Source organism: Vidua macroura, chromosome 2 (genome assembly GCF_024509145.1).
Source record: "Vidua macroura isolate BioBank_ID:100142 chromosome 2, ASM2450914v1, whole genome shotgun sequence".
In the NCBI taxonomy this organism is placed as follows: domain Eukaryota; kingdom Metazoa; phylum Chordata; class Aves; order Passeriformes; family Viduidae; genus Vidua; species Vidua macroura.
In genome coordinates, this window is record NC_071572.1 from 24,792,555 (window position 1) to 24,815,513 (window position 22,959).

At 43.2% G+C, this 22,959-nt stretch overlaps 1 protein-coding gene across 7 annotated transcripts in view; it reads right to left on the reverse strand.

The window, feature by feature from the left end:
* Positions 1-22,959, reverse strand: part of CARS2 (cysteinyl-tRNA synthetase 2, mitochondrial) — a 43,720-nt gene that overhangs the window by 1,967 nt on the left and 18,794 nt on the right. For 2 of the 7 annotated variants that reach the window (XM_053969984.1, XM_053969990.1), the window contains 9 exons: positions 21,893-22,022; positions 19,497-19,630; positions 16,415-16,482; positions 13,724-13,790; positions 10,215-10,301; positions 9,207-9,345; positions 7,081-7,204; positions 5,062-5,160; positions 1,471-1,731 (listed from right to left, as the gene is read on the reverse strand). In XM_053969984.1, coding sequence (XP_053825959.1) covers positions 1,471-1,731; positions 5,062-5,160; positions 7,081-7,204; positions 9,207-9,345; positions 10,215-10,301; positions 13,724-13,790; positions 16,415-16,482; positions 19,497-19,630; positions 21,893-22,022 — 1,109 coding nt within the window. Of the gene's footprint in view, positions 1-1,470; positions 1,732-5,061; positions 5,175-7,080; positions 7,205-9,206; positions 9,346-10,214; positions 10,302-13,723; positions 13,791-16,414; positions 16,483-19,496; positions 19,631-21,892; positions 22,023-22,959 lie in introns of those variants that run through there. The other 5 variants (XM_053969986.1, XM_053969991.1, XM_053969989.1 and 2 more) reach the window with 4 other exon arrangements.

Genomic DNA, 22,959 nt, shown 5'->3' on the forward strand with positions numbered 1-22,959 from the left:
CAGTTTGCAGGACTCTGGGATCTGTAAAAGCAAGGTGTAAGCTAACTTCACACCTTCGGATACTTCCACAGTATCAGCAAAAAAAGCAGGAGTTCAGCTTCGGATGTTTGCTCTGTGTGCTCTAAGTCCATTTTTGCTTTGTCTTCTGGAGCAATCTAGTCTGGGGCAGATTATGCTGAGCTTCGGGTTATTAAAATTTTTTTTAAATAAATGGAATGGTTTGAATCCTGGCTCAGACTAATTTGTGGGGTTTTCAAATGTAAATCCCCTTAAAAACAAACCAAAACAGATCTGCAAAAGGATGGAGGTGGAGCTGCAGCATTTTTCCAATAGATGAAAAGGCAGGCTGCTTCTCCAAGACTTTGTCTCAGCGCATGGTTTGGATTTGCAAACTTGCTTGACAGGTGAGTGTAGTGGGGATTTACAAACAAGTTAAAGAAAGCAGATGTTCCAGCTTCCCCTTCGTTTCACAGGTGCAGCTCACCACCACCAGCAGCACCACCAGGCTCTGGCCCTCACCCCGGTTTTTGCTTGCTGTCATCCAAGAGAGGGGAGAGCCGACCACGCTCCGCTCTAACAGGAGCGCTGACAAATGACAGCCCTCACGCTTGGCAGCTGGAGTGGATGTGTGCTGTCACTCCCTGATGTCATTGTGCTTTCCATCCTCCCACTGGTAAAACTATGGAACCAGACTTGCCAAGATCAGTTCCCAAGGAAAGGAAAAATGAACAGTATAAACTGGATGGAGGGAGAGAATGTGGAGGATTATTCTGCAGTCAAGGAGCAACATGGAGCCTCGCCTAACAGAGGCAAGAAGGGCAATGACCAAGAGGAACTGGAAGAAGCAGCACTTCAAAGAAGTAATGCAGGTCCTTGGAACCAGGAGAAGGCAGTAATGCCATAGAGGGTCTTCTCTCGAGCCAGAGATGCCATTGAGATAATGGAAAAGAACACTGGCATTTGGTGTAGGCTAAAAGTAGAAAGCAGGATAGAGAGAGGAGTGGTACAGGAATTGGGCAAAGTCCCTGTGGCTCAGGAACAATTGGGAATGAAGCTGCTGAATATGGAAGAGGCTTTCTCATAAAGACTTATTCTTGGTGGGGAGTGTGGGGTAGGTAGAAGGAAGGCATTATTTTCACACGTCATCTCGGTTTACTTTCCAGTTCCTTTGCCATCTTTTTTAAAGCTGCACACATTACTCACACCATTCCTTCTGCATTGAACTTGGGAAACTTAGGGATTTCTGAATATTATGAGATTTTCAGTGGCTTGCATGAAGGCACAAAGCTGAGGGGGAGCAGAAGAGAAGGCAGCAATATAGCCAGACAAGGGCTTGACTTCCACCTCCTGATAGTGGAGTCACACAGGGTGCAGGGCACCACGCCACAACCTGCTGAAGGGGAATGAAGGACAAAAATATGTGATGTCTTAAAAAGTGACTGAGTCTCACAAGAGGGTTACTGTCACTACCTTTATGTGGATTCCAAAGGCAGCAAGGTCTCCACGCAGACTGTCACAAGCCTCCAAGAGGGGCTTTCTCTCCTGCATTAACTGCTTCCTCTTTTCCTTCTGCTCCTGTTTGGGTTCCTCGGCTCCCGCCGCACCCTCCACTGGCGCAGCGTCAGCTGTTTCCGGCAGAGCCAGCGCGTAATGCCGGACCTTCGAGCGGAACCTCACCAGCTCTTCAATGACACTGGAGAGCACTGCAGACTTGTCTCCTCCCAGAGCCACCTAGAAATCAAACAGAGTGCTTTACAGAATCAACCCCATCTCCATAGCAATGTGAGACTTTATTACCTCTCTTGGTCGTGCATCTTCCATATATTGGTAGGATTAAAATGTTACCATCTCACTAATGTGGGACAAAAAGTTACGGTGAAGTCACACTTGGAAGCAATTCAGCATATTCCTCCACAGGAAATAATTTACCTTGGAGCAGAGTGCACTCACATGAACACAACACACTGCATAACCCAAGTGGGGAACTCTTCACCACAGTAACCTCGGAGATGCCAGAAGCATGCATAGCTTAAGAAGGGATCTGACAAGTTAATGTCAGAAAGGCCTGGCAACAGGAATCCAACACAGCAAGGGAAGCCTAGCCACCAGCTCAGACAGCTCCTTGGCTGTAAAGTCCAAAGATAGAAAATACATCAGCCCCTTACTCTCTGTCTTTGAGCTCCAGACCTCCTTCAGGAAACACAAACCAGGAAAAGTAAGTATTTTGGCTTTAAGTCTCCAGTCCATCCTATCCTTTCTCCTTTCATCTACAGAAACCCTGCCCAAATCCACAGAACTTTCATCTGATCCACCTTACCCAAAGTTTCAGCTACTCAAAAAACCCTGATGGAAACAGCAGCAACTGCACACAGGGTGTGGATATTTCCTGGCTGCAGCTGAGCCCCTTCCTCCCTCAGCCACTTCCAAGCTTCCTTGGCCTCCTCTGGCTTGGCAGGAGTCTTGCTGGTCAGTGCCACAGGGAAGGAACAGACTCACTCCTCCTACAGAGTCCTGCTCCAACAGCTGCCAGGACGGGAGCTTGGGAGTCAGCTGAAGAGGAAGGCCACTCCTCAGCACTGGCACAGCCAGGCTCCTGGTCTCACTCTTGGCAGAGACACCGTCCCTGTTTCTCATTAGAGGCAAACTCCCAAGGGGGAGGAAAAGGAAAAACCTCCAATGAACAAGAGAACCCCACCGCGGTGTTTTATCACTAAGACACGAGAGCGGGAGCACAAAGCGCACCAAGGCCACAGGCAAAGCTCCTGGCAGCAACATCATCTGGGAGCAGAAGAGCAGCTGAGTAATTAAAGCCAGAAGGGACTGGGCTTAGTCACCAAACAGCAGGATGGAAACCAAAAGGAGCACAGTTTCAGAGGCCACAGACAAAAAAAAAGGAGGAGGAGGAGGTGGGGGGGAAGCTATCAAAGATGAAGTGTGAAATGCAGTGAATTCCCCAAGCTTTCAAAACATGTAACCATACTAAAGAAAAAGTTTATGAGACTGAAAAAGGTAATAAATCTAAGTGCCAGAAATGCTCCATAGTAACCTGTGGCAGGATAAATACTTAAATACAGAAGGGAAAGCCACACGATAATGGGAGCAAGAAACATGCCTCTACAAACATCACTGAAAAGAGTTTAAACCAGGCACCTACTGGAGTGAAAGCCTTCAAAAGGAGGAGCAGCATTAGGAGATGAACCAGTCTGCCACATAAAACAGCCTCTCAGGACTGATCTCAAATTTCTGGCCCTTGCTTACTCCACAGATGCACCTGCAATACACTCAACACTCTACTCTTTTGGAGAGCAAAAGCTTCCCAGCTCTAAAACAGGCACAATGGTCTTCCCTCATCACCTTTCCAGATGGATTAATCTTACTTCCCTGTGGATAAGATCTTCTCTTGCCAATGCAGAGAGAGAGACTGGCTCTCTTATTGTAATACGCCCACTAGACTGAGATGAGACATTCCTTAGCATCTCTGCTGATGACTTCAGAAGCACAGGCAGCTACATTAGGCTGATTAGCTGAGATGAATCCCAGCCCAGGAGCAAGACAGACCCACAGGCTACTTGCAAACATCCAAATGACGAGGCCCAAACACCGCTGCCTGTATCCTCTGCACTGTCAGCACAGCAGTGTCCAGGCCAGGCAGCCCTCTCCCACACATGCAAGAACCCACTGTGATCTGGGACTGCTCCTGGCAGGCTGCATGCCTGGGGCTACCTGGCTAAGAGGCAAGAAAGGCTGGATGCTGAGCTGTTCTGGCTGGTGTCAGAGATAGGGAATAATCCCTACACTATTTTATTTACTAAATTGTGGTAGCCCGTGGACCTTTCTGATGAAGATTCTGACAGATTTGTTTACTGGAAACTGAAAGAGCAGAGGAACAGAGAGGAGTCTGATGAGCTGCTCCTTTCTTCCTGCTTATCTCAGACCAGCATCTTCTGCTGATCTTCCTGCCACATAGAGAAAGGGACTAGCACAGCCTAAAACAAAGAAAAGCATTCAGATACTTGTTTCAGCAAAAATATAGGTACAGCAGACGCCTGCATACAGACAGCCCAGAATCTGGAGGAGTGACTTTGCCATCCAGCTAACAAAAAAATGTAAGTGTTTAGTATGCCACTAAAAATTAACATGCAAACTACAGGCTGTGAGGAGTAACAGAGAGCCAAATCACATCCAGACACTGTTTTTAAAGAAATTTTGTAAGAAAATCTATGGAGGCAAACTAAATAAATGCATTTACCACTATATTGCCTGATTTTCAAAGGATGAATAATGTTATATTTTCTAACTCTCTTCTCCCCCTCCCCAAAATAACTGTTCTGTTTTGCAGAACAGTTTCTCTACAGAAAAGTTTTCCACTACTCTGCATTCAGCTCCATATTTGAGCAGGAGAGGAGCAAAGAACAGCCTACTATTCTCCAACACCTTGTGTCATTTTAAATGCTTCCATACATTGGGATATCACCTCCTTATTGATGACTCTCTTTCCCATTCAGTACTTTGCTTTGAGCTTTTCTCTCCTTTTTCCCTCTCCCCATTCCTATCTTTCCAAGAACCAGTTATGTAAGCTCATTGTCCTCCCCTCCCCATATACCCTCCATGGCTCAAGGCAGAGCAGCCCCTCCCCTGGCTTTCTGCAAGGAGTGGGACCCATCACAACTGCAAATACTCACACAGCTATAGAAGCCAACCTGGATGCAACCATCAGGAAGAAGAGGAAAAGCTGGGGAAAGCCAGACACATAACAGGACAATTTAAAGGCCTCCAATGCTAACTTTTTCTTGTTTCATTCATCAGTCTTTCATTTCCACAGCAAAATTGGTGCAGAAGTCACATGGGAGTACCTCCAAGAACTAAAAAGCCCACACTTTGTTCCACCTGCTCATACACTCTCCTAAAACATCACATGAGAAACTGCAAGCAGTGCAAAAAGATTTACTAAAACCATAAATAACTTTGTTACATCTGATGCTTTCAGAAAGCACTCTATGATAAACACAACACTGGGGCTGCTACCATGTCCTCAAACACATAGAAGAGATATTTCATTACCTGTCTTTCCCCAAAGGACATCCCAAGGGCATTGAAAAAGCCTTCAATATAGGAAATAATGCTTCCATACACAACAGAGCTTCTAGGAGATCCAGCATCCTGTTTAGAAAACACTCAAAAGAGATTGCCCAGTCAATACATATTACAGAACCCAGCATCTCTTTGCAGCCTAGTCCACAAGGGAAAACTACTACTAATTATAAAGATCTACCTCCATCAGGAACACCTGGCCAGACAAGCAATCTTACAGAGATACAAAAGCACCTCACAGCACAAAGGGAAGGGATTTAAGTAAACAAGGGAAGGGAAGAGCTTATCACCAGCCTGTGCAGCAAGAAGAGATGCGAGAGAGAAGCTGCCATGCATTGCATGTGTGCAGTAAATTAGAACTAAAAATAGCACTTCTGGGCATGAAAGGGCTGTGTGTATGGAAACAAAATAAAAAGAACAAAATCCCACATTCATGGGCACTTATAAAAGATTAAAAACAAATTCTTTTGAGTATCTTATTGATTTGATCCATGTGGAGACCGCTTTGAGATAGTGTATGGCATTTTGTATTGCTGGTAGCACCAGCAATCAGCAGCAGCAGCAGCAATAAAATAAGGATTAAATGACAGACTGAGGAGCAATTTAAGGGACTAACCCTTGCCTAAAAAGTAAGAGTGATGACATGCACAAGCAAATCAGCAGCTGATACTGGATTTTATCTGACATCATCACTAGGGCCTGAGATAAGCTACAATCTAAAATGTATAGGAAGATCTGAACTGGGAGGAGCTGGAGCAGGCCACTGGGAGAAAGGAATAGGAGTGTGCCATCTAAGGTGAGAAATGCTTAGCAGGAAGGCTAAAGAGAAGAATAAGTAGTTATGTGGATTTACTCACAGTTCTTAAGCAGAAAAACTACACTCATAATAAAGAGGGAACACTCCAGACAGCTGAGTTGTACCCAGAAAAGTTCCACCACCTCAATCAGAAATCTGAGTCAGCTGCCCCACAAATATCCCATCCCATTCTCAACAAAATAACTGACAGGAGGAATTCAGGGGGAGCAAGCAGTGACTGACAAAATGGGGGTAGTTGTATCTAGGAGTGGCAATGCCATTACAGATCCCTGCTGCAAAGTGTTTCAGGTCAGAGATTCGCTCAGATTGTAAAGATCATTTGTAAAGATAAGGCTAAGGCTAATCTGTAAAGATTCGCTCATTTGTAAAGATAAGGCTAAGGACAAAATTGAAAGCCAATGCCAAAATAGGACCAGAGTGAGGCAGGATTTCTAAACCAACAGGCTAATTCTCCCTTAAAACCAGTTATTACCATGTACACAACATTTCTTTTACTACACATAGTAAACATGATGACACCAGTACTCAAGGAGCACAGCAACAAGGGTGAGGTGCTCGCCTTGAGTGACAAAGGGAGCTGTTGGTAATGGAAAACCCAGAGGTGCTTCAGACAGTGTTTATTGCTCAAGTCTTGTCCTTAACCAGATTCTTTGTGTCAGCATGAGAGATCTTAACAGGGTCTTAATTTGCTGATGCCAGTTACAGTCTGCCGACAGCAGAAGCCACTCAGTCCCAATGGTGAACTCGCCACCAAGATGGTCCAGTGCACCTGTGGCTGCTGGCCAAAGCCCCTGCAGCAACCTCCCCCCACCACTTCCCAGTTTAGCCTAATTTTTGTGCATGGATATTAAGCAAAGAAGCAAGGTAAGAGCACGGAACCAGCACTAAAATTAGCAGCATGTCACAACGGCTTCAGGCCTTTCAAAAGCCCTAGGTATAAATAACATAGGGCAGCAGGAAAGAAACATCCTCTGGACACAACAGAGCACAAAACAATAGCTGTGCACAATTCCTGTGATAGGGTCAGGACAAATGGGCTCCATTAAGGTCAAAAATTTATGGAGCTTTGTTTCTGCTGGTTTCTTATATGAACAATAAACTAATCTGTCTGCATTAAGCAGTAGGACAGTGGACAGCTGTCATTTTCTGATCTCTGTATCCTAATGGGTTACCTTAGTAACAGCCTTAAGCTGTCTGTTGCCATGGTGAATGAGGTCCATAATTGCTGCAACAGCCCTGGAGGTGTCAAAGTCATCTGCAAACGCAGCCTTCACGGTTACTTTTGTGTTGGCTAGCCTTCAAGAAAAAAAGGTAACATTTAAGATAAGACAAACAAGATGCCAGCAGTATGCTGAATTCATCAGCCATTCAGCCAGAAGGAGTCATCGGAAGGACACTGCCATCTCCTTCCCAGCTGTCCTGTGATAGGCAGTGCTGCACTCATCAGGGAGAATACACCTTTCTGCTGTGAAGGGAAAAATTTGATGCATGTCAAAATCCTAAGTGTTACATCCATTCAATACATATACATGGCTAATCAGAGGGGCCAACAACAACAGAGCAAAGTTTGCCTTAAATCATTCAAAAACAGATGGAAAATGAGACTGATATTAAGCATATCAAAGATCTTACTGAGTTCTGGTTTTTTTTCCAGCAGCCCATTAATCATGCTAACAGCATGTTTCTCTTCCAAACGCACATCACAGGCAGCTCTCCAGTGCCTGGCAAGAAAGCTGTCCTGGGGTTGGCCAAGAATCCTTTTGTCAGGATCCAACTCATAACCAAGCACTTCCTCCTCATTTCCCAGGAAAGCCCAATCCCAAGGGATTCCACTCACCATGGCCCAGATGGAAAGGTCCAGTGGGACCATTCGTGTAACAGTGCCAAAAGCCAGTGGGCAACCAGCACTGATCACCACAGAGCCAGCACCACCAGCTGCAGCCACTTGGAGAGGGAGATGAGGAGAGCAGCAGGGATAAATGGGGAGCTACAAACAGCTGCTGGCAGCGTGCTCCCATACACAGCCAGGCGAACCAGAGCGTGACAGCGCTGGGCCAAGGATGCCATTTCTCAAAAAAGTCCCAGGAGCAGGGGAACCTCAAGCTGTCCTAGCATCTCTGGGGCTCTCCTGAGCCTTACTTTGCCTGTTTCTGTATTTTTTTTTTTTGCCTGGAATGCCTACCTCCCCTCAGATACTGGATGGCTGCTGTTCTAATTCATTCCTCCCAACACTTTTCCCTGCAAGCTTACCCCTCTCCACTGAGTATCTAACACTTCAATAGTTAAGAGCTTTGTTTCATTTTGGTTGTTTTTACACCTAGGAATACAGAAGTTGTGCCCTCCCATGCATCCCCTACTGATTATCCATTTCAACTTCCTCACGCCTCTCAGCTTTATCTTGCACCAACAGATCTCCTGCAGCCTCCTGCTGAAGGATTTGCTTATGCCAAATACCACAGCTAGTTAATGCAACTCACTTTCCTGTAACTGTACTCCAGTGGCCCTTGCAACCCTCAGTCAGTGCAGCCACAAGCTTCCCCAACAGTGAGGTACCTGAGCCACATGGAAGCTGCCTCTCACCTCTACAGCACAGACTGTCTCCCCTCTGATTCTACCAGAGTTGCCCAGAGCTGCCTGCACTAACCTTGCTTCAGGGCACTCAATGCCCCTCCTACCCTGACTCCATGCTCCTGCTCTCATCTTTGCACCCAACACACAGCACACCTCAGTCCTGAAGATAATCTGGTTTTCATAATGGACTCCAAAGGATTCTCCTTACCTCTGTCAGGGCCACAACAATTTTAATTGCTTCCTTCCCTGTGACATCCCTGCCCATGGCTGATCTCTCAGTAGCCCCTTCTCTCCTCTGCTGCACACACCAGTGCCAGCCAGCTTGATTACAAATTCACACGCCCAAGGTGTGTCACTCTCCAGTCATCCTCTTTCTTCTCCAGTCTCTACTGCCCAGCTCTACTTACAACCTGGGGAGCCTCACAACTGCCATAGCTTTGCCTCCTACACTGCTCACGAGGGGCAAAGACGCCTGTGTTAGGACAGGCACACCAGATAAGTAACTCAGATCTTAAAAACACAATGAACTGAGTATAGCAGACTAAGAGCAAAAAACAGCTGGCTAGAAAGAGAACTTTTTTTAAAAACCTGCCCTTGTTTTCTGGGCTTGGAGGGAGGACTGCTGCTTAGTCCTTCTTGTCCTGCTTCTGAAACTGAACCTCTGAGTCTGTCAGCGAACTACTGCTCACATAATCACAATCTTTTAAGATACAGGAAGTGCACTTACCTTTCCCACAGTATGTCTTCTCTAACAGGGTCACACACCAGCTGTCCTTTTATATAAGAATTTGCATCTCTAATAAATGAGGAGATTGCCTGAAGAAGGTTCTTTGCATCTTCCATGCTCTCCTCACTAAATTCTACTGCTAAGAAAAAAGAAATCAAGGCATTAGGATGGAGAGAATGTTGTCTGTCATATGTAGGAACAGTATTTGGAGACAAAGGAGAAGTTTGTTATTATTTGTACAGCAAACTTCTTACAATTAATCGCACATTTAATTAAAAGCTCCATTCTTCATGAACACCAGATGGATTAAATCAATATAAAAGACAATCACCATATATGACAAAGTATAACCTACTGGAGCACTTCTCAAACTGATTCAAAAAGTTGAATCCAGAAGTTTACTGAAGCAATCACTATATAACTTTAGTTTTTTCCATTATTGAATCTCTCTGCAAAGTTATCAATCCAAAGCATTAGGATTTAATATACTCCTAAGTGTTCTAGTGACGGCAACATGTACCTCTAATTTTGTGCCTATTCTAATTTAGGTAGACACAATCTGTATTTGGAGACATCCAAAGAAGTCTAACCCTCACCACTGACTCTGTTTAAAAGGCTGCTTCACCAACATCTAAAATCTTAATGAACCTAAAATTTGTGGTCTAGCTCCTGAACAATTCCCTCACAACATCAAAACTAAACTGACCATACCACTTTGAGAAAGCTATTTTTAGAGAAAATACAAATTGCTTAAACTCATAAGGGCATGTCTAGGGTAGGATTCATCACACTCACACATATCAAAGCTTCTTATGGCCACTGGAAAGAAAGATAAAACCTCAAGGTAAATGATTCCTTGCATCCACAGCTGAGCTCCACCTTACAATGAGATGTGCTGTACAGGAGCCCTATAGAGCTTCTCTTCCAACAGCCACAGTAACATTAGCCCTACCACTAACAAGGCATCCATGCACACAAACATCTCCAATGCGTTCAGGGAAACCCTACCTTTGGAAGGCAATTCCACTTTGGGAGCTTCCAGAGTCCACTCCTGCGGGCAGGAGTTCAGCAGGCTCCTCTCGCCTTGCATGCACCCTGCAAAGTGTAGGTGCCAGACTAACTCACTGTCACTTTTACTGGGAATTGCTATCAGTGAGAGGCTTTTTTTTTTTTTTTTTTTGTACAGGAATGTGCAATTTTCTGTAAAAAAGTGTTTGGACCCTACATAAGAGAGCTCACCTGACCTCAGTGGAAGTTGTGTCCACCTAGGACAGGCCTAAGTTTGAATACATTCCTTCCTCCAGTATCACACAGGAGCCATCCATAGCCAGAGCAGTATTGATTCACTGTTGTATACCTGACCTCAGCAATAAGGTACATCCAAACTACAGCTGCCAGCATAGTCCTAATATCATCAACACTGAGCATCAGCCATAGCTTCCAAAGAAATCTCACCTCTGATCCTGCTTGTGGTGCATCCGACTGCTTTTCAGAACTACCCAAGGCTGCCCAGACAGACTCTTTAGAGCAGACAGTTTTACCAAGAAGACAGATGTAAGAGGGAAAAAGCAGCCAGAAGTGAGATCTGACCTCATTTCCATTAGCCTAAATCCCAAGGAAGCCTAACTGTTTAAACAGACTTTACACAGGATTACCCCAGTGCAACAAAGGTGTAAGTCTGCACCTGTATTTGTCAGATGTTTCACTTGTGTATAATTAAAAATCTGCATTACTGCCTCATTAAATCAAGCTTTACACAGTTTTCAAAAAGACCAATATACAGACCACTATAACACAATGAGACACTGAGAGTGATCATTTATATACACTAGGATTACTCTAATTGATTAACCTGGTTACAAGAATTCTGCAAGGAATACTTGATAAAAGTTTATCCTGATGAAACCTACATTGGTTCAAGCCATTCTTCATCCCCAGTTCAGGGCATACTCCTAAACCACTGCCTGCAGGCACTGCAAACCCATAACACAGCACAGGCAAGCCTGGCCCTATAAACCTTCACTGCGCTCCCCACTCCTTCCCTCCTTTGCCACTGACAGCCCAGATAATCACCACTGCCCCCAGAGCTCAGCTGCACCCCGAGCACCTCTGCTGCACCACCCCAAGCAGGCAGAGAGGGTGATGAAGCAGAGGAACCCCATGCAGAAATACATTATGGAAGGATGATCAAAGTCTCTTCTCTCTGCCTTTTCTCCTCTTCCCCACAAGCAAGGCATGCAGCTTTATCCTCCCTCTGACAATGGTCATCACAGGAAGGGACTCCACTCCCATGAAACACATTCACCTCCCTGCACACATCCCTTTCAACCCTTGCCCCTCCAAGGCTGGGCCAGTCTGGAGTCACATTTGTCTCTATTGTGTCTGTTAGCACACACACAGAGACAGGGGGGTAGCCCAGACAACAAAAAAGACCCATTCCAAGCCAAAGAAAACACAGTATCAAGCATGAGCCATTCCCAACTGTCAGCAGCTGCCCTCATCCACACGTCTAAGGAGATCTTTTTTACAGATTCAATACAATGTTTCTGGTACCAGCTGACCCCCAAACCTGGATTTTACAAAAGGCTTTCTTTGGCAGGTAGGAATGGCAGGAACCATCACCCACGGGTCTAGGCTATAAAAACCTTTTAAGAAACAAGAAGGTGCTTGGGATCTCACTTCTAATAAAAATATGAGCAGACAGCAAGATGAGAAGGAGTGCAGTAAACTTATGCTTAGATCAAAGTGAATGTTGATAGCAGGGACACAAGCTGACAGGCAGCACAATAAATACTTGGCTCAGCAGAGACCAACTCTGGCTCCTTATTGGGAAGCTAATAATGCACATGTAAGGTGCAATAAGGCCTTGTAAGGTGGAGGTGGGAAGTGCAGACTTCTGAGCAACCCTTACCTGCCAGCTAGCTTATACTCTGATATCCTTTCATCAAAGCCACCCATATCCACACAGGTAGCACTCTTTTTTTACCTCAGGGGGCTGTTTATCCTAGAAGTAATGCAACAAACACAGGTTCAAATGCAACCAGCTGACAGGGAGTGAAGAAAGCCTGTAGGCAGCTCTCCACTGCAGGGCTCCAGTGCCATTCCTTGTTCTGCAGCAAGGCTAGAAACTACCAGACATTTAGCTCTTGCTTACATGACAAACATATATATATGATAGTGGTAGCAGGTCTCAGTCTTTCCTTTTGTTTTAAACATACATTTGTTCACAACTCCCAAGTGCCCCCACCCAGGGAGCCACCTAAGTGTACACAAGGTATTTCATCTCCTAAAAGAAGCAATCAGCTAAGTGTGCCACTACCCTGCAGCATCACCCCAAAACAGCCAAGCATGCCACCAATCCACTGCCTGCCCCAAACAGGATGCTGTTCTGCAGCAGACCTTCCAACTGGATGCACCCCTCTCTTTCTATGACAGCAGCAGGGAAGTTAATAACCACCTCTCTCTTTACTATCCCATGCTTTGAAATATTGCAAGGATCTACTCAATTCCTGATACCTTCAACTGCCCTAGGAGAGGGAGGATCCACCAGGAAGGTCACATGGGTGGCTCCTGCAAGGCAGTTAGCAGTATGAACAAGCAGAAAGACTTCTCAGTCCAATGACTGCACGACTATAAAGACTGGCAGCACACTGCACGCTGACAGGCACCAGCAGTGCCCCAGAGCCCTGGCCACACCAGCTCTCACAGTCACACTGCTACAGGTGCTTTATCCAAGGCAGACAGAGGCCCACTGGAACACCACAGCAGCTGCTGCCCCATGCTCCACCATTCCCTTGCCATGCCAGGACAGCCAACAAGCCAGGTGACCCAGCAGTGTCAAGGAACTACCATCTGCTTTTGGCAGGTCCCAGTAAACTGGTAGGAATAGAGACACATGAAAATCTCTTCCAGCTCAAAGTAGCATCTACCTGCTGGAAACACTACAGGGTACACAGGGAAGCTGACAAAATCTCCCCACCAGCAGAGAGATGATCTGCCAGGCTAAGGTGTTCATTAGGCTATCATGTGCTGGTCTAAGCGAGCTGCACTGCACCACAGAACTGCCTGAACACTCAGGAACTCCACAGGACAAAAATGGTAACACAGCAGGGAGATAAAAAAATATTTTTTAGTCAGCCCTCATCATACTCCCTACAGGAATATAAGCCACAGCTCCATCTAGATTCGTCTCCAAAAACAGCTGATCATGACTACAACAGATGCAAATCGGAGACAGAGGTAATTCATCAATTAAAAGTGCAATTAACTAAGAGTCACAACTAACTGCAGCTTAAAAAGGTATTTAAATGAATGGTTATGTACTGTGCTCAGTAAAGACAATTTTCTAAATGTTAGCCAAAGAGCAGCCCCACAGAGCACCACCAAAACCTTTCCAGCCACTGCGTTCCGGGACCGCAGAGCCCCGCAGGGGGAGCTCGCCCCGCCTCGGCACGGCCAGCTGGGAAAGGCGTGCGGAAAGCCACGCACGGCTCGGCAGGGAAGGGGCTTTTCCTTACCTGAGCTGTATCTGCCACGCAAACAAAACATTCTGAATTGATCTGACGAACATTTCTTCAGGAAATCCTAAACTCCATGCAAAAAAGACAGCTTTAGCACGATAACAATTTCTTCAGGAGCTCTTCCACCCCCTTGCTTTTGAAATTAACATGACAAATAACACATCTTTGCAATTTAAGACAGGCATAAAATCTTTAACACTGCTTTAAAACCTAAACTAAATAATATTAAATTCCATATAAGATAGATGTGTGTACATATATACAAGATATAAATGTACACACAATGTCCAATTTAAGACAGTGAAAATTACTTTGCAAGTACAATCAAACATACACCGTATAAAGACCTTTGCAAAAAAAAGAAAACCAAAATGAAATTATCAGACTAAGATTGGAATACAATCTTAAAGAGAGGAAAGATCCTGAGTTTTGCAAACTTTACAAAAAAAAAGATTTCTTGAAAAAGAAAATAAGTGTATTTTTTCTGCAGGACTAGAATATGAAGAAATACAGGAAGTGAACAAAGAGATATCCTAGCAATATAAAAAGAGTTATCAGTGTTAATTATGAAGCCTAATAAACTCCACTCTAATATTTATCTAGCTTTACAAATAATTTACTCCAGTAAACAGTAAACTATTAGTATTACTACTAGTACAATTAATTTATATTAATAGTATAATGAGCTATTTAAATGTTTGGAAGGTACACTAATAAAACATTCAGTCACTTCAGCGAGGCCGGACACTGTGGTACATTGACTGTGACTACTGTACTTCTGGTTTTGGTTTTTTTTTAATTTGCAAACTGGTGAGGATCACTGAAGTGCCACAAAAATCAAAAATCATAAGAAGCCAGTACAAGTGAGAAAATATGGAAAGTGTCATTTGCTTAAATTTCACATTTTAAAATAAGGCTTCTGCTACAAGACTAAACCAGCCTGAACAGTGGAAAAGCATCAGCAATGCGCTGTCTCTCAAGTGAAAATAGAAATAATTGAGGCAATCACAATCAAGAAACAGTGATACTGATTATTTTGGTGGGTGTTTGCTTGTTTGTTGTGGGTTTTTAAAATAAACTGGATATAAATGAGTGTACCCAATATGCCCAGCAGCTTTACACTAATATACAGAGGTAGAACAATATGAGTACAGTATGGAAATACATTCAAATTTGGGAAAAGACCATCCATACCAGAAAAAAACAACTCTGCATTTCCTTTAAAGCAGGGAACAGATCAGAACAGAACAGAATCATAGCTCTTTGAAAGTAGGTTGCTTCTTGGCCCTGTCTTATCACAACCTCTTTGATTTTCAGGATCAGAATTAATAATTATTTTAAAAAAGGAAAGGAAAAATTGGAGTAGAGTACAAGGGGGGGGAAACAGGGCAGCTGGATGCAGAGGATGCAAGGCTGCTGTGCCCAGGTGACAGCCTGGGATGCAGGTAGCAACTGGCTGGACCAAGGGAAGATCCTGGACAGACCTCCCCTCTTTTGGCACAGGCACAAAACCTTCCATGTAGGGCTTAACTTTCAAGGTGCAAGGCAGATGTACAGGAAAAAAAATGTTTCACTGGACTGAAAATCACTTCTCAGGAAGGATTAATACTTGTTAGCCATGTGTAAAGGCAGACATGAAAAGCAGAGACCTACAAGGAAAGAGAGACAGGCCAGAATGTTTGTTTCCTCAACACAAGCTGTGCTATCATGGGGGACATGGAGGGGAATATTTTTATATGCTGCTTTTAACTCCATGCACTGCATTTGTGGTCATTTCTCTACCCTGTCCACAACATCTGCTGAGACTCATGAGATTTCTGTGAAAATTGTGAGCTCCAGGGAAACGGGGCTTAACTGTACCCGGACAGCATCAGAAGACTAAAGAATAAAGCAGCTCATATTGAACATCTTTTTAAAGGGATTTTAACTAATTTTTCCAAGAGGGCAAAGGGGAACATATATGCCAAAGCAGCTTCCCAAGCTTTGTCTAAAGGAAGGAAATGACCCTATTCCAGCAGTAAGCATCAGCCATCACGGGAGCCACCCCAGCAGCATGCACAGCTGTAACCAACACAACCAGCAGAGAAACCCTGCTCTGGGCCACACCAAACCTGGGGACACACTGAAATATGACAGTCATGTGGCTCGTGGGTATCAAAAGGCAAAGCTTCTGTGCATCAGCAAGGTCACCTTATAAAAAAATAAAGAGTAATGGGAGAGACTGCTGCAATAGTGTGGTTCAGGATACCCACTAGCTTCCTGACAAAACACTATGTCCCATTTCACCTAAAGAATGACTAGGAAAAACATCCATTCTTTTCCAAGTCCAAGCTTTTTCAAAGCATTATTAAGAATAATGAGAACCCATCACTACAGAACAGAATCATTCAGGTTGGAAAAGACCCCCGAGATTGTCAAGTCCAATCACAAATCTACAGTGCAGGATTCTGGTACTGGGCATAAACTCTGCTCCTACAAACATTCTCTGCTCAGCAAGATCCATCGTTATAAGCAAACCATGAATCTGAGCAGGTATCCTACCTCCAGATCCACAATAACAGACACCTCAGTACTAGAGAAACACTGCAGCACAAGCACACACTCCAAAGCTTTCTCAAAAGAGGGCTCTGATTAATATTTACAAATTACAAACCTACAAAATCGCTTCAATTAAAACAAAGAAATTACCTTAATCGTTATGTAGTTTTTTAATGACTTTGACATTTTTTCTTGACTTCCTTTAACATGCAAATGCCCTATAGTAAAAAAAAAAAAAAAAGGAATTAATCAAGATAAACAAGTGTGCTTCTGAATAGTGAGCAAATGACAAAGACTGCACTGAGACACTGTAAATGTTGGAGGCAGCATATGCTATGATGGATACATGCTGAACATTTCAATGTAATGGGTATCATTTTTCAATAGCTTTGCCTATAGTCCTGCACGTGTCTCCATCCTCAGGACTTCCACTGGGTGAATTTTAAAATATAGACATGTAAAACATTAAAAAAAAAAAAAAAAAAAAAAAAAAAAACCAAACCCACCACTGCCATGAGTTTCCCTGTTCAGAATTGACAATAAACTGATAAAAACAAGAAAGTAAATAGTTTGTCTTCACAAGTACCTTACCTGTTACTCTTGACTTCTCAGAAGTATTTTAAGAAATATTTTCCAGTGATCTAGCATTAAAAAATCCTTAAAACTCAATCTTCTGTACTTACTACTTGCTGATGGCTGTTAACATTATTTTTTTTACCCCACAGTTTTATAGCACTGGTTCAAAATATCTTAAATGCAAAATGAATTTTCTACAGATTCTCAACTTCTCCAGACTTGTGAGACTGAGAAAAAGCAGGGTGAGGGAGGGATGCAGCTACAATACCTAATTTGAATTAGTTTATTTTGAAGTGTGATCTCTGAGCACTGCTAGAACATGCAATAGTCACACAGATCACTGCTTTGCAGGGCTGTAGCACAGGAAAAAGGTAGTAACACTGCATTTAAGAGAGTATGTAGAGCTTGGCTTTAGGACTGAAAGTGCTGTTGAAGAAAGACAAGAGAGGTATAGCCTGCGGTTGCCTGCTTCCAGCTCTCATCTATGTGAGCCACGGCAGCACCACTGATGGAAAACACCAATTATTCACAGCACCCGAGAGATGGCAAACATGCTGCCACTGAAAGACTACTCAGCATAATTTCAGAAATATTGTTAAAAGCCTTAATAGGCTTCTCCTAATGAAAGAGTAATTCTGTAAGTTACCAACCACTCACAACTAAGGTAAGATCTTAGGCACTTCTGTGACCTGCAGCATCTAGCGCTTAATCATACTTGAAGGCAGATTTTTAAGCATAAATTTCTCTTGCTCTGTAATACCTTACCAGTACTACATTCTTTCACATTTGGCAGCCCAGTGCTACCAATGCCTCAGAGAGCAAGGACAACGTATGATCGTGCGCCTACTTTTATGAGTGGTGAGAGAAGTGGCATTTCTTGCTCAGCAACCCAAGCAGCTGTCTGCATTTTGTGCTACTCGCTGCACAGAGCTGCTTTGCAGCCTTGCCTGAAACCCTCTTGCTTCCAGAAGTGGATAAAATCCCCATTACACTCATCTGGATATGAAAGCAACAAGCTGAGGCCTGATAACTGGACCTGAAAAGCTCATAGTTTCACTCCTCAGCTATTTCTCATAATGATTCAAAGCAACAGGAACTCACCATGAGAAGACTACCTCCAGTCCTAACCTGACCAACTCGAAATTTAGTTTTGCACAACATACTCTGTGGAGAGTAGGAATGAATCAAAAAACCCATGGATGCAGAACCAGCTACAGCAGCTACCCATGATTAAAAAAAAAACATTCTTGCTTTCACTGTCCTGTCTGCTAGTAGGTGAGGCCACTTTCACCACTGCATTGTTAAACCTGGGACATTCAATAAGCATATTCAGGCTGTGAGACAGAGCTGGACACCTGCAGCGCTTGGGACTCAAGTAAAACCCACAGCCAAAATTCTCCTGGGAGAAGGGGAAGAGCCTGGGTAAGATTACTTTCTCTCTTTTGCAAAGATGCCTAAATACTGATTTAATTAACTTCAGGCAGACAAGCTTAAAATAGTTGGACTGTGTTTTCCTTAAAAGGTACCAGTAACATCTGAATTTGAATTAATATTCCTCTTCCAAGAGTTTCAGTACTTAGAATTATTTCATTCAAGAACACAAAATACAAGGATTTTCATAACTTCGGTTTGGCGCTCTTCCCAGAGTACAAGTAGTCTAAAAATAAAGTCCTTATAAGATTTATCCCCAGTGCAGGGATTTTCTTCTGCTAATGGGGACTGCTCTTCCAATTCTGAGCTGCTAAAATTCTGAAGTCTGTTAGCAGAATAAATTGTTTCTGAAGCTGATTCATTTGCCCTAAATAATTCACATCATCATCCTCCAGCAAGACTTTCTGACTTAATGAATGTAATCTGTCAGCTGCTACAGAACTTCAGTGTAAAAATTGCCCTTGGAATTAAGTTCTCCCTTTTTTTTTAATTGACTCTTCTTTATTTAGCTGGTATCAAGAAATATTTCCCCTATGGTATCAAGAAATATTTCCCCTACAGATTCATTTCCAAGTTTGAAAAGCCAGATTCACTGGTTTGTCAACAGAAGGCTCCCCTTGGCAGTAACCAGTGCATCTCAATGGAAGTGCAGAGGATTCCACAGCGCCTCGGGAACAAAGCACACCCTGGAGGATGCACCAGCCTCTGGACAATTGCTATTGATTTACAACAGGCTCCACATTGGGAACTGAAACTAGAATTCCATATTCATCCCATACAGTACAAATATATAAAAATGAAAGATCATGTAATTCCCAGAGTGCACCACAGGCTTAACTCTGCAGCTCTTCTACTCAGGGAAGCAGCTTCAAGAATTCAGAGACATCCTGCCCAAAATACTGATCAGCGAAAGAGAGGCTGCAGACTTGAATCTGACTTTCTATTGACTTCAGCTGTCCATCCAGAACCACCACGACTGCAACAGGAAGAACAAATGCCAAGGTTTCCATCAATGGGAACAGCACTAGAGCCATCAGTGACGTAGTTCAAAGCACTGTACAGCACAGACTTCGAAGAATGAAGCACTTTTATGCAGAGGGACCAAGGAGTAGTTCTACATAATGCCAGGCACTGTAACATGTTCTCACAGCATGAAATGCCAAACTTAAAAAACCCAAACTATCGTATTTGTACAGGCCTCTCAAGTGATCAATATTTCACTTACCAGAATGCAGAAAGTAATTCCCCCATTGCTCACACTGATGATACACCTCACATTGTGCAATTTCATTTTCATGATGAGGAAATGCAAGATCTATTCCACCGGTATGGATGTCCAGCTGCTTTCCAAACACTGCACTGTAACAATATTTTCCTGATCAGTAAGTAGAACACCACAAAAGCATTTTGTAAAAAGAAATGCAGATAAAAATAAGATGAAACAATATAAATTTAAGTGTACAACTTAGTAACTTCATTTTTCAAACAAGACTTTACACATACCTTGGATACCAAAACTGCAGCAGAACTTGTATGGACAGGACCCATATCTGTTCACAATTACTTCTCCTTAGTAGAAGCAATTATTTTTCTACCTTAAAGGATGGCAAGCAGGATTTTCTCCTTCCTGTTCTGCTACAGTTTCAGTATCAGACAGGTGCCTTTATGTGCAAAGCTAACAACTTACTTCTATAAATTTGGTATTACTCTTCCTTATCTTGTACCTTTTCTGTAAGAATTCAAACAATAGTGTGTGCAGTCAGGTCAAGCCGGGCAGGTTAGCAACTTTATTTTGCCTATCTGTTAAACAAAGTTTACACTTACAGCCTCACAGGGATGTGAGTCAACCTTAACTGCCCAGAAACCAGGAGTGCTCAAGCAGGGAAAGATGCAAGGCCTACAGACAAACACACAGGCCTCCCATATGTCACCTTAACAAGGTGCTCCTGGGTAGCTGGCTGAACATTAATACTTTGATCCCTTTTTGAGACAAAACACCCTGCTAACACTGTGCCACATGATGGCTTTGCAGAAGCTGTTGGGGCACAGGAGGAAAAGACAAGGAGAAGAGTGAAGGGAAGAAAGAGCAGCTGTCACCATCTCCCAAGTTCATCCTTCTCTGCTCCTGCCTGCTTCAAAACCAGCTAAAGCACAAGTCTTCCCAGGACTGACCCTCACCTTCCTGTGTGCCACCTACAGAGGAGCACTTGATGTTTCCTCCAACAAAACCAGTAAGAGCTGGAGAGAGGTGACAGATGGATCTGCCAAATGCACAGGGCCAGGAGGAGCCACCCACCTCACCACAAGGGAAAATGCGTAGAGAAGATCAGACCTGAGGGGCTCAAAGCAGGGAATTCCCTCCTCCACGGCTGCTCTAGAGACCAGAGACTCAGCATTCACAGACTTATCAAAATTAATTCACCTAACATAGTTAAATGCTTTGAGATACTTGGCAAAACAGATAGCTAAGTGAGTATTGCTTAAAAATGGGCCTTCAGCAGCTGACTGGGACAGCAAATTGTTTTAGGTCACTTACCAAAGTAAGCTCTCCATTTTTCACAGTCCGAGATTACTACAATCATGCTCTCCATGGGTCAGCTTTTATTTATATGGCAGGAGCCTCATCCAGCCTCAGTAAAATACATTTTTACAGAAAGAAATGCAGACTATAAACAGGACTGCATTAGCAGACAGGCCATGTCATAACTGGCATTTCTTATCTGTGCACTTCTGTCAGAGGTTGTACATCAAACACAGCATTATTTTGTGCACTTTGATTGCTTTAAGAGCTGCCTCACTATGCTGAAACTATTTACAGACAAAAAATTACCCTTATAAACACTTTTCACAAGCAGGTGGAAATGACTAACAATCCCAAGTGCACCAGAAAAGTCTATGAAAGAAAAACCTAAAGCAGCTGTTTCCACCTCCTTTCAGCTTTAGCTAAAAATTTAAGCTGAATAAGGTCAGATCTAAACTATTTCTTATTAGCTTCCAAAAAAAGATCTGAGACTAATGCAGAACTAAGTATACTTCCAGGAGAGAGGACTTTTTCTCCTGTGGTGAAAATAAAACTTTAAATTAAGAGCAAATTACATCAAACCAACTGCAAGCAAAACACTACTCAGCAAGAACACTGAATAACATTTAGATTATTAGCATGAACATCCACAGCTGCTGTTAAGATAAGGCCAGGAAGATCTCAGAGATCAAGCTGTAATCCCACACGCTGTCCTCCTGACACCTACATCCTGAACTAGGTCTGATGGAGACTGCTAGAAGTGGAAGGGAAGCGAACGAAAGAGGTACCGTAACTTTCACCACACCTTTGGTTACTCAGCTCAAGTTAAAAGACTGATAATCGACTATGTGATCCCATGTGCTGTATTTTAAGCACCAAGTCTGACTCAAGAGAAGGTGCCAAAACAGAGACAGCTGTGACAGTAAGGTGAAGCAGAGTTTATCTGGGCCACATGTGACATCCCAAGCTGCATAAAATGGTCACATTAAAAACAGTGCTATCTGCTGATCAGAAAACACTTTCAATAACTGCTGCTACCATTGTACTGTGAGTGAAAACAAAAAATAGCATTAGATTTATCAAAATCCAAGAAATCTGACCTTGATATTGTGGAACATTCAATGTGCCATCCAGGTCGTCCTTTTCCCCAGGGAGAATTCCACGATAGCTCTTGAGGCTTGGCAGCCTTCCACAGGGCAAAATCTTTACCATGTCGTTTATCAGAATCAACTGGCAAGAATAAGTGATTTGTTAATGGGATATGTCTCAAAGAAAAAAAATGACCAAATGAAAGCAAGGGGAAATGTGTGTTTAGTGAACTACTCTGATTTTAATCCCCTTCAATCAACTTCTTTTCACTACAACTTCCCTCTCTTTCGCCTCACACAGGGGAAAACTGAAATATTGAAATAGATTTTGACAAGCTACAAAGATGGATCCAAGATTCCTTAATATAGCCTATCCTATCAGTCCTTTTATCCTTCCCTGGTTTGCCTTATTTTTTATTCCTTTACATATCAGTTACATATCAGCCAGTTTCCCCAGGACAAACTGACTGCACTACAGCAGAAAAGGTGATAAAACCAAACCAAAACACACAAACAAACACCCTACAACTTTTTCTCTAGAACACAATTACTTTGTATTTTAGACTTTATAAAACAAAGTGCACAGAGGTAAGAATCAAAACTATTCTTGGACAGTAGCAATTTGTCAGTATGGTTTTCACCAATGGGTTCTCTACAAAGGTTTCCTCACAGCTATATTTGTTCTTTCCTTCACTACATTGCCAAGGATGCAGTTTTTTTTGTCACAATAGACATTGTTTGCGCTCATATCTACTGAGTCCTAACCTCCAGTCAAATACACAGCACTCCATGGCAGGAGGCACAGAACAGCATTCTGGACTTTCTTTCTGACAAATACACAACCTCACTTTTAGAATCATACCAACTCAAAATTCCTAAGAACTAAAGATATGGAAATATAACCCTAGTTTTATCCACTGAATCTTCACCTGGGCTCTTTCACTAGATTGCCAAGTTTTGAGTGACCAGTATCTGCTGACTCCAACCCTCTTTTGCCCTTTTTTAAGTATACTGCTACAAAAGAGCACTCTTCAACTTCTCAGCTGTAAGAAAAACAAGTGTCAAAATTGTTAGAAATA